The sequence below is a fragment of the Sebastes fasciatus genome, chromosome 15 (assembly GCF_043250625.1).
Source record: "Sebastes fasciatus isolate fSebFas1 chromosome 15, fSebFas1.pri, whole genome shotgun sequence".
Lineage (NCBI taxonomy): Eukaryota > Metazoa > Chordata > Actinopteri > Perciformes > Sebastidae > Sebastes > Sebastes fasciatus.
Genome location: NC_133809.1, coordinates 28267013 through 28282452, shown reverse-complemented (window position 1 = coordinate 28282452; position 15440 = coordinate 28267013). Strand labels below are relative to the sequence as shown.

Sequence of the window (15440 nt, the reverse complement as noted above, 5' to 3'; positions counted from 1 at the left end):
GACAGTTTTGATGTTTTATGGTTGACATGTTGTCAGTTTTTGTGACCAGGGACCTGTATCGCAACGCAAGACTAGTGGGTTGAGCCAGCTCTCTTTTGGTCTTAAAGGTCCCATATTTTAAAAAGTGAGATTTTCACATCTTTTATATTATAAAGCAGGTTTAAGTGCTATATAAATACTGTGAAAGTATCAAAAAGCTCAATCCACGGAGAAATACACACAGCCCGTATTCAGAAACTGTGCGTTTGAAACAAGCCGTCAGGATTTCTGTCCATTTGTGATGTCACAAATCTACAATATTTAGACAATTTCACAGTTTTAAGCGTAAACATTCTTAATGTGTCCCAGTTTATTTCCTGTTGCAGTGTATGTGAATGAGATCAGCTGACAGGAAGTAAACATGGACCCAAGCTGTTGCCTAGCAACTTAATTCCGCTGCAATTCCGCTGCCATTCCGTTGAAATGCACTAAAACGGAGCGTTTCAGACAGAGGGTAAATACAGGTATATTCAGATAGACAGTATGAGGAAAATAATGTGTTGTTTGAACATTAAAGCATGTAAACATGTTCTAGTAGAAACACAAAATACAAGTATGAACCTGAGGATGAGCATGATACTGTATGTCTCCTTTAAGTCAGGTTTTTAGGTATAAGGACACAGGCTCTGTTTTAACTGGAGTAGATCACCGTGGTAACCTATGCTGCACAGCTAACCCGCGATCAGCTCAAAACCTGTCAACAGCCCGACTACCGACCAATCACATCATTGGAAAAATGGAGTCATCACGAACAAACCAATGAATGGCCGTTATAGCTACACATCAACCCTACACTGATGATTAGCTTATCAATGGCACATTTCAGTCAGCTAGACCTTACCAGGTGTTTTACTTCTTATCTTCAGACCTTTCTTGCACAGAATATGGGCTTTCATGTGCTTTTCAGCAGAAACAGCCTTTCTTTACACATAACAACTAATTCATAATAGTTCAATCATGAGACAAAGAATCATTAAAACGTCAACATGGATAATGGATAGTAATTGTATTTTGATAACTGAACATGTTTTTTAAAAATGTGTTTTTACAAAAGCTATAATGATTCTGGCACCTATTTGTAGCTTTATGTTTAATAGTGTGATATGTGTTTCTATAGCTTTTGACTTTATTCTACTTCTGTGATTATGTTGTATGTGTTTCACCTCGCTGTAAAGTGCTTTTTTGCTGTCACAATAACCTAATTTCCCCACTGATATCTCTGCTTCTTCTATTATAATATTCATCATTCTGTATACTACATATATATATAACTTCTCACCAGTTTTCAAAAGCATACTGCGGTGTTTGTGATTTTTGAAAGTTTGTCCCGTTCTGCAGCTTAGACTTGAAACTGCTTCAGATAGGTGACTGGACACATCAGTCAACCAACTGCTAGTAGTTACTGCTCTACTGCTTTCGCTTAGTTTAGCCGATCCTCCATGCTGTCACCCAGCCCTTTCAGAACCAAGTCATCCCATTCATACAAGTGGTTAGACATTATAGCTGATAATGTCAGTACAGTATTATTTAGGGGTGTAACGATGCATCTACTACATCGATGTATTGATTTATATTCCTACGACCTGACTACATCGACAGGTACTTGGCAAGTTGTCCTTCACGGGAGACGTATATCGATATAAAATCAATCTGAAAAGCAAAAATCAATTGTATCGATACTAAGGATTTGCACCTTGTATTTAAGGACGACAAACGTTATATGAAAGGTTTTTTTAGCTCTTGTATTAGTAAAGAAATGTTAAACGTTACTCCGGTTCTCCAGACATGCGCCAGCTTGCCAGCTCCGCCCTCTGCAGCGCGAGCTCGCATCCATGGCATGCATGCAGACGAACGGAGCACTGGTCTCCTCGCTCTCTCATCCGGTAGCGGCGTGGAGGGAGGCGGGCGTCAGTCTGCATAAGCTGGCTGCATGTTTCAGGCGCTATCGATCCACTCGATGAGGACGGCTTCACCCACCGGCGCTTTCCCCGTGCGCTGTCGTTTTTTCATTGAGAAAATAACTTTCCTTTCCCCGTCATGATATCTATGTGCAAGCAGTAATTTATCCCTGATTCCCTTACAAGAAAAACTTTGAGGAATCCTAACCTGCACTGTCCATTATCAGCTAATTATTTCACAGTCACTCTGATTGAACTTTCAAAAAAAGTTACTGTATGGATTTCAAATCATTGAAACGTATCGTATCGTATCGTATCGTATCGTATCGTATCGTATCATATCGTATCGTATCGTATCGTATCGTATCGTATCGCTCTAGATTAGCCAAATATCGTCCTTGAATCGTATCGGAACTATTGAAGTCGTATTGTATCGTTACAACCCTATTATTATTATTCCACAGTGATGCTCCAAACTTATACTTTATTTTTTGCTCATTTTCTGATTGTTTGTGGTGTACCTGCTGACTACTCAGCTCTTTACATGTCACTGCTGTTTGTCTGCAGACGGCTGTCATCAGTTTCGACTATCTGACTGCTTTCAACCATGTGGAGTACGGCTCGGAGGAGTACTGGGCACTCAGGTCCAAGGTAGGTGAACACATTACAATAGGGATGGGGATACCTGCACTGACTCATGCGACCGTTCATGCCGTGCTTTCCACACAGCACACCTTTCAAGGTGAAAGGAGAAACCACACTTCTAACAGCTCACCACTCCTGCCCTGTTTATCAAATAGCAGAATATCTACATCTTGTTGTTTAGATCACTTTTTATTGAACAAGCTCTGTTAACTCCGTGATAAACACATTGCATTTCCTGTAGCTGCTTCACAATAAAAGAACCTGCTGGTTCGCTGGTGGAACATTTTTAATGTTTGGTTTGTATTAGCAGTAAATGAACACCGATATGTCTGGAGAGTGACTGACTGGTGATTCCAGACTAAACTCCAAATCACTGAGATTCACTAACAAGCCATAAACGTACTGATAGCTGAACACTGGCGCTTGTTTCTCGTCACTAGCACAGCTACACATGTTGAACCAATCAGTTTAGCGCAAGACTAGGCTGGGTTTTAGGGAGTGGGGTTTAAATCCAATCTCCAAACTATAGTTTGTTATGTGACACATCACAACTTGTTCCCAACTGAAGAAAACACTGAATTTTTTTGCCACGGCAGCAGAATGGAGCTGTAAACACAACATTAACATTGATATGGTGAATTAGTTTGCATGCAGTTTCATCATTAGACATCCAGTAGAGAAACATGATCATTCTTTCACCTGATGACTGCTAGTCCAATATGCTCCCTCTTTCGGCTCTGGTTTGGTCTCCACCAACTCCTGAGAGAACGATCTGTCTCTTTAGCTGCTAAATGCTCCACTATGTTCACCAGCTAGTCTCTCTAACTGTGTCTTGTCTGCTGTTTGCTGCTGAGCAGCTAAGTGTCCTCTTGCTTTTAGAGCTGGAAACCAGGTTGATGAGAGCGCTGAGACTGAAGTAAAACAGAAAAAAAGTTTCAGAGATGAACCTCAAGTAGACATGACTGTCAAGCAGCGTACATGTTGTTTGTTGCAGAAATCCCATCAGTAGAATAAAGGTAAGAAGAGTAAATGCCAGCCGGTGTGCATTGAGTGATTTGTGCTGCCGTTTGTTAAAAGGCCACAGCTCAGTCGGGTCCACTCAGGAGACTGCTGCCGGAAAGGTCAGAGACCACCTGCTCTGACACAACGTGCACGGAGAGCTCCGCTGCAGCAAGAGAGCTGCAGTGAACCTTGAAGAGCATGGTTTAGCATGGCTTGCCACACACACACACACACACACACACACACACACACACACACACACACACACACACACGCACACACACGCAAACACACGCAAACACACGCACACACTTGGTACAGCCCCCTGGGCCCTGCTGGTCAAGCCTGGCTACACATGCTGATTAGAATTAATGCATGGTGCTGATTTAACACAGAGAGGAGACTCGCCTCCTAATTATTATGAAGTCATAGAGGTGAGGCGACAACCCGGCAGCTCCACACTTGTTTAGTGTCTTTTTACTGCTGATTTTTCCTGCGGTATATTTTTCTGTCTAAACCTGTGATTATCAAACTTTTTTGGCCCTCCTATCCATTATCCAGGTCCCTTACCGCCCCCCATCAAATAAAATGTAGGCTATTTGTCTTCGTAAATATTAATGTTGATTAATCTTCTTCTTCCTCTTCTTATTATTATGTCGATTTATTATTTATTTATATTCTCATTATATTCTTATATCATTTGAAAAGCATGTGAATAGAATAGATATTAATGAGACATTCAGACTTTAATTACGTTTGGCATTACTTGCCAACCTTGAGACCTTAAAGGTCCTGTATTATAAAAAAGTTCGATTTTCATGTTTTTTTTATTATAAAGCAGGCTTAAGTCCTATATAAATACTGTAAAAGTATCGAAACGCTCAATCCACAGGGAAATACACACAGCCCGTATTCAGAAACTCTGCATTTGAAACAAGCTGTCAGGATTTCTGTCCGTTTGTGATGTCACAAATATACAATATTTAGACCCGTTACACAGTTTTAAACATAAACATTCTAAATGTGTCCCAGTTTATTCCTGGTTGCAGTGTAATGTGAATGTCATCAACTGACAGGAAGTACACATGGACCCAAGCTGTTGCCTAGCAACGCAATTCTGTTGCAATTCCGTCGAAATGCGCTAAAACTGAGCGTTTCAGACAGATGGTAAATACAGGCATATTCAGGCCGACAGTATGAGGAAAATAAAGTTTTTTTTTAACATAACAGCATGTAAACATGTTCTAGTAGAAACACAAATTACAAGTATGAACCTGAAAATGAGCACGATATGGGACCTTTAAAAAAAAAAAAAATTTCGCAGAGAAAAGATTCTGCAGCAATACCAGGAGCCTAGTAATCGGGTCTGAACAGCCACGTCGCGAACGGGCACAGCACTAAAAAATAGAAAATCAATATGTGGCGGTTAATGTTGATACTGTGGCGGGCTGCCGTAAATAAATCAATGTATGGGAACCTCTGGTATGTTTGTAATGAGCTCGTTTCTGCATCACATCTTCCTCGTTGTCCTGTTAACGCGTCACCCTGCGTTCATCTCTCAGCAGAAGCAGCCGCCGCTATTCAGCCTCTCGTGAAGAGCTTCACACACACAAGCCACTTAAGCAGCCAGTCTTCCAAGCTCATAAAAGGCTGCCCTGAGTGAACCGAAGGGCCATTCACAGCCAATTAGACTGTATCGCAGAACAAGCATGGGAGCACTCAAGTCTGCCAAATGAGTGGATGAACATGAGAGAACAGATGGACAGCTTTTTGTCCTCTGCACCTATCTAAAGCTCTGCCGTGATTCCTCTCAACCCTAAACGCCTTTGCGCACCGAGTCTTTCCAATTCCATTGTCACAAAATAAATATCTTCACATTGTGTCGTTCACGTTTACGCACCGATTTCAAAACTTCCGTTCGTCATTCATTTTCATTTTCAAATGTTCAATTTTCTGTTGTTTTTTTTTGCGTCCGTCAGCGTAGTTTGACCACTCAGAGCGACCGTCTGTGCAGACCTCGTCATCCAAAATGGCCTCTGATAAGCTGATTGACTTCCTCTGCCCAGTACAAAGCCCTTTACGACAAACAAAGTAAAGAATCCAGAGATGCTGAATTTAAAGATGGATTGTTGCAGAACAGCTTGGAATCAGGGATGGTCGCAAAACAAAGGATGTAGGAAAGATTATACAGTGGTGATGGTTCTCGAGACAGCGTAACGATAGCTTCTTTGCTAATTGCTCATTCATTAGCCCTGTCTGGGACTAGCGCTATCCATCGTCCACCAATAGAATAATAAAACGCATCAGATTCAGTGTGTAAAAAAAACGCATACTGTAAGAAACACTTGATAACCAGTACGAAGGAGTTGCTGTTGTTGCGTTACAATGTGATGTTTTCTGTTCTAAAGATAAAACTTTCCCTTTATCACCCAGCTTCACCTGGAAGTTAACCACGATAGCCTGCGTCCTGGGAAACATCCATATCTGCCCACATTTTTAAGTGGATATAAATGAGAATGATGGGAGTCTATTGGGTTATGCAGTGGTCTCCAACAACTATCGGAAGCTCGCTACCCGTTTCTGAGTGGCTCGCTAACGGTTCAAAGAATATGTACATAAATTTGATGACACAAAGTCACTTTGTAAAACTGTTTAAATTACTACCCAAATCAAATGGGTAGTGGGTCAATTTCCGGCTGGTAGCAGTCTACGAATAAAGAAGGTAAAGGAGCCAAAAACAAACGGTTAAAAGACGACAGTCTCTGTTTACCAAACTGACGAAGAAGGCCAAAGAAACAAAGAGGCTTCGTTTAGTGGCGCACATAAATGGAAGAATTGTAATAGAGGCGATGACTGCGGTGGCTGAAACGTTATTAAGGGACCATAAAAGTAAGAAAGAAATTATGTCTGCTATTGGCGATGTACAACTTGGTGCTTTGAGTAGCTTCATTTTGTCAAATTAGCTCTCAGAGGGCAAAATTTGGAGAACCCCTGCGTCACACTCAAAATAGCATAGTGTGACTCAGAGGGCTGTAGCCTATTGAATAGTTTGAAGCTTCATTCGTGACATTGACGTTACAATTATTCTTAATATCTTACTGAAACATTGCGTGCAGTCCACCTTCTCTTCCCCTCTCTGTCTCTCTGTTTCTCTCTCTCAAGCGTGCACACACTCACAGCGAGCGCCGCGCCGCGCTCCTCGTCTCTGTAATTTGTCTCAGTCTGAAAGAAAGAAGCATAGATGTAATCATTATTTATATCATCATTGTAGTGACTTTGTTTCATATTTACACAGTCGGCTGGCTGTGGATGAACACACACAACTGGACAGCCAGCGGACCGGGAGGAGATTTGACAAACAGTATATTGGATTAGAAGCACAGCACAGCGGAGCGGAGGCATTTACTCTTTTGTATCCTATAAGTTTATATCTAAGTTGTCTTGGCAACATATCTTACAATAGTAGGCTGTTTAATATGCTATTAATTAATTAATTAATTAATTAATTAATTTGGCATATTTCCCAACAGACATTTTGGCCGTTGATCATTTCATCTGCCAGACAACTACACGTGATACCGGCAAAAACGTAAACCCCACTGTACACAATGCAAAAACTACTACAGACAATGGCTGGGTATCGGTACTCAATACTTCAAAGGTATTGACCGAAATAACCTAGTACTAGTCTTAGTATTGAAACTTCTCCAGTCAAACGATAACCATCAAATGATCCTTTTTGTGCCAAGATATAGAAAAGATTGACGATGTCTTATGGTTTTGCTCACAGCCAATCATTGAAGGGTTCTTTGATTTAATGCAACGTTTGATTGGTCCACTACCGCAGCAGATACAACCCATACAGCCGGGCCTGCCTGTACAGCTCTGAACACGGAGGCTAACAATGGGCAACTCCAGGGTCTGAAAAGTGAAGCCAATGATGAAGTGCCTTAAACGTGCATTGCACTTGTAAATTATGGTCCCATTTAGAGTCAAATAGACCATAAAGCAGGGGATGTTTCAGGGCGTGGCTACCTTGTGATTGACATGTCGCTACCACCGCGATGTCCAGTCTGGGAGTTGTCCGTGTTCTCTTCTTAGAAATTTGACCCTTTCACGGTGTGTTTTCAGTTCATGAAAGTTAATTAGAACCATTTTGGTCTTAAAAATGTCTTACTCAGCCGTTCCGTTTGTACCCTCTCGTGTCAAGTTTCAAGATTCAAATTTGTTTATTCATCATATGCACAACAATTACAGCAAGCATTGATCGGTGGCAATGAAAATCTTGGGTCTCAGGTATCTGAATGAAATATCCCTCTCTGCACATTGTGTGTGTTTAGTTGGCAATTCATATAAAAACACACTGAAGGCTTATGTTGTTAAGGTCTATCTTTATTATCACTGCTAAGTTTTCTGGTTCAGTTGCGGGGGTGGGGCCGGTTGAGGGTTGGGAGGGGGCTGGTTGAGGGTTGGTAGGGGGCCGGTTGAGGGTTGGGGCTGGTTGAGGGTTGGGAGGGGACCGGTTGAGGGTTGGGGCTGGTTGAGGGTTGGGAGGGGACCGGTTGAGGGTTGGTAGGGGGCCGGTTGAGGGTTGGGAGGGGGCCGGTTGAGGGTTGGGGCTGGTTGAGGGTTGGGAGGGGACCGGTTGAGGGTTGGTAAGGGCCCGGTTGAGGGTTGGGAGGGGGCCGGTTGAGGGTTGGGAGGGGGCCGGTTTAGGGTTGGGAGGGGGTCGGTTGAGGGTTTGGAGGAGGCCGGTTGAGGGTTGGTAGGGGGCCGGTTGAGGGTTGGGAGGGGGCCGGTTTAGGGTTGGGAGGGGGTCGGTTGAGGGTTTGGAGGAGGCCGGTTGAGGGTTGGTAGGGGGCCGGTTGAGGGTTGGGAGGGGGCCGGTTTAAGGTTGGGAGGGGGCCAGTTGAGGGTTTGGAGGAGGCCGGTTGAGGGTTCGGAGGGGGCTGGTTGAGGGTTGGGTGGGGGCTGGTTTAGGGTTGGGAGGGGGTCAGTTGAGGGTTTGGAGGAGGCCGGTTGAGGGTTGGTAGGGGGCCGGTTGAGGGTTGGTAGGGGGCCGGTTGAGGGTTTGTAGGGGGCCGGTTGAGGGTTGGTAGGGGGATGTGTGTGGGTTGGGAGGGGGCTGGTTGAGGGTTGGTAGAGGGCCGGTTGAGGGTTGCGAGGGGGCCGGTTGAGGTTTGGGAGGGGGCCGGTTCAGGTATCTGAATGAAATATCCCTCTCTGCACATTGTGTGTGTTTAGTTGGCAATTCATATAAAAACACACTGAAGGCTTATGTTGTTAAGTTTATCTTTATTATCACTGCTAAGTTTTCTGGTTCAGTTGATATACTGTATTTTACAAATATACCGATTACGATGTTGGTGTTAGCAGAATATTTTTGGCATATAAAGGTAATTGTATACTTCCTGCATCTACAGTATGTAGCTGCAGTGGTTTGTGAGATGTAAATTCCATCAATACTAATGTCTGTGCAGCCCAACAGTTCTGATTGGTGGACAGACCTATAAGCGTGCCAACGGCACATGCACCTCTTCTTCTTCTTCTTTTTGTTGACAGGTTGCCATTTTGATTTGTAGTCTAAATGTATGGGATGTGTCCATGTACACAGACACTCAGTGTAGTATGCACATCCACTGCTGTGGGCTCTAAGGAGTGTCTTCTTTAGAGGTGATCAGTTGCGAAAAGTACAGGTTAGTCGTAGGCTCAGAACAGTGGACATCATGTTGTGTATGGGTGTTTGCTCATCAGAGACAGAGAGAGGATGCAGCCCCTGTTCCAACCGATGTTGTAATCCTTAAATCCACATCTGATGGCCTTTCGTCAGTGCCTTTCAACAGCAATAGTCCACACTATTGCTATTAGAGGCATGAGAAACAGTAGTTTCTTTATTAATTTGTCTTTATCACATGAGGGTATCAGAAGACTTCAAATTCAGTGATACGTTGACAGAAAGGTGACATTCAGTCTTGAGGAACTGCAACCATAAACAGTATTGATATGTGGGTGAACATGTATATGCAGGATTCTGATAACGTCACACAAATATAGATAAAGGATGCAATTCTGTCGTCATGTCCTACATCAGCATGTCAGGAAGGAGCTTGAATATAGTAAATAATTCAAATAATTGAATAAATTACGTGGGTATTAAACAAGGAAAAGAGGCACTAAAGGTGTGTCTCCAGGGCCCCCGTCAGTGTAGGATGCAGCCTATCAAGTCATGGCCTTCAGTCAACCAGTGGACTAAAACCTGAACCTCCTCCTCCTTTTCAGGGGAATCACAAACTTTCTCAAAGAGACCAAACTCTATAAGATGATCAACTTGATGCTTCACTAAAACACACGATGGAAGTGTGTGAGTAATTTTAGGCTATAAATGTTGCGGTATGTGGTCCATGTGGTCCATTGATCCAAGCTATGTACTTGTCTCGATGCATTTGTCACTGTAGTAACCTGGATAACCTGATGCTATAACGTAGTCATTTCCCAATTTAGGATCAATAAAATCCATCCATCCATCCATCCATCCAAATAAAAAAGTATAAACATTATTTTTATTATTTTTTAAAACAAATTATTATTATTATTATTATTATTATTATTATTTAGATTTTGATATTAAAGAGCTCTGACCATCATATGTACTTGAGTTGATAAATGAACGTGTCAGTGCTCTCTGGTGGGCAAACTGTATAGTTTATATGTTATTAGTCAAAAAGTCGACCGCTGTTCTGTAATGGACATTCTGTTACATGTTAGTATTGACTCACAAACATATGCACACTGCTGGTTCTGTACATCTATCTGTCCCCTTCCTCCTTCTTTTTTTGTCTTTCCAGATGTCCTCTCCAGTCCCGTGCTGATGGGACAGATTAAAAGACAAAATAATTAGAGAAATTAAAATGCACATAAATAGAACCCAAACAAGAGCAGAACCATGAGCGAGTGCTGGGTGATGGAGATAGGTCCTTATCTCTGGACTGATTATGCAATCCTTCTAAACGCCTCTCCTCGCTCTCTTTCTCTATTTTTCTCCCTCCTTCTCTCCCTCTTTCAGGGACTTCAGGCTTCTCCGCTATTAGCATCTCATTACAAGCCATGCCAACAGATGATTGGGAAATTAAATGTAGCTTACTTAACTGACATGAATAATGCATGATGGCCGTGGCTGAGGCCTATGGGCAAGGTTGGGAGGGGGCCAGTTGAGGGTTGGGAGGGGGCCGGTTTAGGGTTGAGAGGGGGCCGGTTGAGGGTTGGGAGGGGGCCGGTTGAGGGTTGGTAGGGGGCCGGTTGAGGATTGGTAGGGGGCCGGTTGAGGGTTGAGGGGTTGGTAGGGGGCCGGTTGACGGTTGGGAGGGGGCTGGTTTAGGGTTGAGAGGGGGCCGGTTGAGGGTTGGTAAGGGGCCGGTTGAGGGTTGGTAGGGGGCCGGTTGAGGGTTGGGAGGGGGCCGGTTGAGGGTTGGTAGGGGGCCGGTTAAGAGTTGCGAGGGGGCCGATTGAGGGTTGGGAGGGGGACGGTTAAGGGTTGGGAGGGGGCCGGTTGAGGGTTGGGAGGGGGACGGTTGAGGGTTGGGAGGGGGCCGGTTGAGGGTTTGGTAGGGGGCCGGTTAAGAGTTGCGAGGGGGCCGATTGAGGGTTGGGAGGGGGACGGTTAAGGGTTGGGAGGGGGCCGGTTGAGGGTTGGGAGGGGGACGGTTGAGGGTTGGGAGGGGGACGGTTGAGGGTTGGGAGGGGGCCGGTTGAGGGTTGGTAGGGGGCCGGTTGAGGATTGGTAGGGGGCCGGTTGAGGGTTGAGGGGTTGGTAGGGGGCCGGTTGACGGTTGGGAGGGGGCCGGTTTAGGGTTGAGAGGGGGCCGGTTGAGGGTTGGTAAGGGGCCGGTTGAGGGTTGGTAGGGGGCCGGTTGAGGGTTGGGAGGGGGCCGGTTGAGGGTTGGTAGGGGGCCGGTTAAGAGTTGCGAGGGGGCCGATTGAGGGTTGGGAGGGGGACGGTTAAGGGTTGGGAGGGGGACGGTTGAGGGTTGGGAGGGGGCCGGTTGAGGGTTGGTAGGGGGCCGATTGAGGATTGGGAGGGGGACGGTTAAGGGTTGGGAGGGGGCCGGTTGAGGGTTGGGAGGGGGACGGTTGAGGGTTGGGAGGGGGCCGGTTGAGGGTTGGTAGGGGGCCGGTTAAGAGTTGCGAGGGGGCCGATTGAGGGTTGGGAGGGGGACGGTTGAGGGTTGGGAGGGGGCCGGTTGAGGGTTGGGAGGGGGCCGGTTGAGGGTTGGGAGGGGGACGGTTGAGGGTTGGGAGGGGGCCGGTTTAGGGTTGAGAGGGGGCCGGTTGAGGGTTGGGAGGTGGCCGGTTGAGGGTTGGTAGGGGGCCGGTTGAGGATTGGTAGGGGGCCGGTTGAGGGTTGAGGGGTTGGTAGGGGGCCGGTTGACGGTTGGGAGGGGGCCGGTTTAGGGTTGGGAGGGGGCCGGTTGAGGGTTGGTAAGGGGCCGGTTGAGGGTTGGTAGGGGGCCGGTTGAGGGTTGGGAGGGGGCCGGTTGAGGGTTGGTAGGGGGCCGGTTAAGAGTTGCGAGGGGGCCGATTGAGGGTTGGGAGGGGGACGGTTAAGGGTTGGGAGGGGGCCGGTTGAGGGTTGGGAGGGGGACGGTTGAGGGTTGGGAGGGGGCCGGTTGAGGGTTGGTAGGGGGCCGGTTAAGAGTTGCGAGGGGGCCGATTGAGGGTTGGGAGGGGGACGGTTAAGGGTTGGGAGGGGGCCGGTTGAGGGTTGGGAGGGGGCCGGTTTAGGGTTGAGAGGGGGCCGGTTGAGGGTTGGGAGGGGGACGGTTGAGGGTTGGGAGGGGGACGGTTGAGGGTTGGGAGGGGGCCGGTTTAGGGTTGAGAGGGGGCCGGTTGAGGGTTGGGAGGGGGCCGGTTGAGGGTTGGTAGGGGGCCGGTTGAGGATTGGTAGGGGGCCGGTTGAGGGTTGAGGGGTTGGTAGGGGGCCGGTTGACGGTTGGGAGGGGGCCGGTTTAGGGTTGGGAGGGGGCCGGTTGAGGGTTGGTAAGGGGCTGGTTGAGGGTTGGTAGGGGGCCGGTTGAGGGTTGGGAGGGGGCCGGTTGAGGGTTGGTAGGGGGCCGGTTAAGAGTTGCGAGGGGGCCGATTGAGGGTTGGGAGGGGGACGGTTAAGGGTTGGGAGGGGGCCGGTTGAGGGTTGGGAGGGGGACGGTTGAGGGTTGGGAGGGGGCCGGTTGAGGGTTGGTAGGGGGCCGGTTAAGAGTTGCGAGGGGGCCGATTGAGGGTTGGGAGGGGGACGGTTGAGGGTTGGGAGGGGGCCGGTTGAGGGTTGGGAGGGGGCCGGTTGAGGGTTGGTAGGGGGCCGGTTAAGAGTTGCGAGGGGGCCGATTGAGGGTTGGGAGGGGGACGGTTAAGGGTTGGGAGGGGGCCGGTTGAGGGTTGGGAGGGGGACGGTTAAGGGTTGGGAGGGGGCCGGTTTAGGGTTGAGAGGGGGCCGGTTGAGGGTTGGGAGGGGGCCGGTTGAGGGTCGGGAGGGGGCCGGTTGAGGGTTGGTAGGGGGCCGGTTGAGGGTTGGTAGGGGGCCGATTGAGGGTTGGGTGCCTCAAATACAGAGATTTCAAAATGCCTCATGTAAACATGTAGTAAAACTTTATCAAATACAGATTTTGAGGTGAACTTGATATATTGTCTATCTGAATTCAGTGATGTGCATGTCAATTCTGTCTCCCATTAAATGAGACAGAACCCATCCCATTGCATACAAAGTAGTATGTTGTTGTGGCCTTGGGGTAGTGGCTCAGCTGTCCATTCATTGCTGTTCCACTAACCAATATGTTAATTTTTAAGGAACACAGATTGGTTTTGTAGAGTCCAAATTGCTCCTCTAAGCTAGCGGCTCTCCCTCACGTTAGTATCTGCTAATACAGCCCATGTTGTGTGTTACTGCTACATCTTTTCCAACTATTTCTGTGTGGGAGTTCATATTGGTCCAATCAAAAGAACGTGACTGTTATCTCCGCCAGTGTGTCACGTGAGCATCAGCATTATTAGAGTTCTTCAACTAAGAAAGAGTTGATCAAAAGAACAGAGGATTCAAAGAAGAATGGATAGAGAGAGAGAGATCCTGAGCCTGTGTGCTCATAAAGCAACACTATGATCAACAGTCACGTTCTGCGTCCAGGTTCAAGTCCTGCTTACTGGCAAACAGCCATTCCTTCCATTAAGTTAAGCCACTATACTGTAGTTATAGTAGTTATATAATATAATGAAATATTTAATGTGTGACGTTGTTTGTTAGTTTAACAAATGTAAAAATGCCCATTGGGTGAAGGCTGTGATGACATACACTGAGATGAGTCTGTATTTGAAACCTCATACTATACTAGTAGTACGTACTGATTTGGCCAAAATGTAGTATGCAGTATGCAAACAAAAACACAATCTACAGTATGACAAAAATACCCATATGTGTACTGATTTGGAAAAAATCTCCAGTATGCATCGGACCAGTCTACCTCGCATACTGTATCTCACAATGCAAAGCGCTGGACAGCTACAGGCTACGGTTACAAATGAAATTTTTTTGTAGCTATTTCATCATTAAATTCACTTCTGAAAAGTTTTGAGGAGAGAAATCAACTGTGTAGATTTTGAATATTGACAGTTTTACGATATTAGATGGCGAATCGAAGATTTGCAACAACGTTGTCGCAGTTTAGAAGCTCCACAAACTGCCGTGACAGCTAACCAGCACCTACAGGGGTCGCTACCTCTCCAGCCGAGCGGTCACGCTCACAGACCGCTATGAGCTGGAGCCCTCCAGGGACCGGTCTGTAGACGAGGGACTTTTATTTCCTTGTTGACGGATAGTTTGTTTAAATATCACAACACAGATGTCCATAATAAATTAACAGGAACATGTGTTTATCTGCCTTTTTGGAGTTGAAAAGCTTCACAATCGCCCGCGGGCGTAGCTCGTTGGAGAGCCGGCCAGTGACGCTCACAGACCGGCTACAGAGTAGCAGAGTGGCGAGGGGAGTGGAGAGGGAAAGAGCAGCCTCTGATGGGGCAGACAGATACCTGCTGAGACAACATGACCCTTTTTAACATTACTCTAATATCGGTAGGGAGATCAGTCCTCTGTTTAGTTGCTGTAACTGAAAAAGCAGTTTGAGTAAATGTTGTGGATCAATATTTTTTGGATTTCCCGTCTCCCATCGTTGATGATCCTGTTTGTCTTATTCCACTGTGAGCTGTTAGAATAAATAGTTTAAACCTGCGGTATCTTGTAACGTAAACAAATATAACATAAACAAAAAAATCAAAGTTGTATTGTTTGATAATATTGTAATAGTGGTAAGAGTTAGTTTTTTTTTGTCCAGTGCTTTAAGAGCTGGTTTAAAGGATAAAGCCTGGTCTAGCATACTGCTAGATACATCGCTTTAACCGTTGCATACTGCATACTACTCAGGAACGCAGTATGCAGTATACAGTATACAGTACTTATTGCACGGCTGTGTTGATTACTCGATTCTGATTGGTCAATCACGGCGGTCTGTAATTTCTCTATAACAGACCGTTGCTATGTATAACAGACCGTTTCTATGGGCGGAGCTCTGATGTCAGACTCTGGAGTACCATTTTTGTGTCAAAATATTGATTTCTTTAGTAAGTAGCCGTGTAATAAGCTGGATAATGTACAGCTAGCGGGTCATTGTTGTGAAAGAATCCCCTTCAGGGCGATGAGAGACCCCTGACGCGTAGCATCACCCTGTCGGGGGTTCTTTCACAACAATGACCCGCTCACTGTACATTATCCCTTACATACTGCATTCCTCAGTAGTATGTCGGTTTCGAATACAGCCATAG

At 46.3% G+C, this 15440-nt stretch overlaps 1 protein-coding gene across 2 annotated transcripts in view; it reads left to right on the top strand.

Annotated features, from left to right (window-relative positions):
- adck1 (aarF domain containing kinase 1) overlaps positions 1 to 15440 on the top strand; it is an 82445-nt gene that overhangs the window by 3127 nt on the left and 63878 nt on the right. For both annotated transcript variants that reach the window (XM_074660768.1, XM_074660769.1), the window contains exon 3: positions 2505 to 2588. In XM_074660768.1, coding sequence (XP_074516869.1) covers positions 2505 to 2588 — 84 coding nt within the window. The remainder of the gene's footprint in view (positions 1 to 2504; positions 2589 to 15440) is intronic.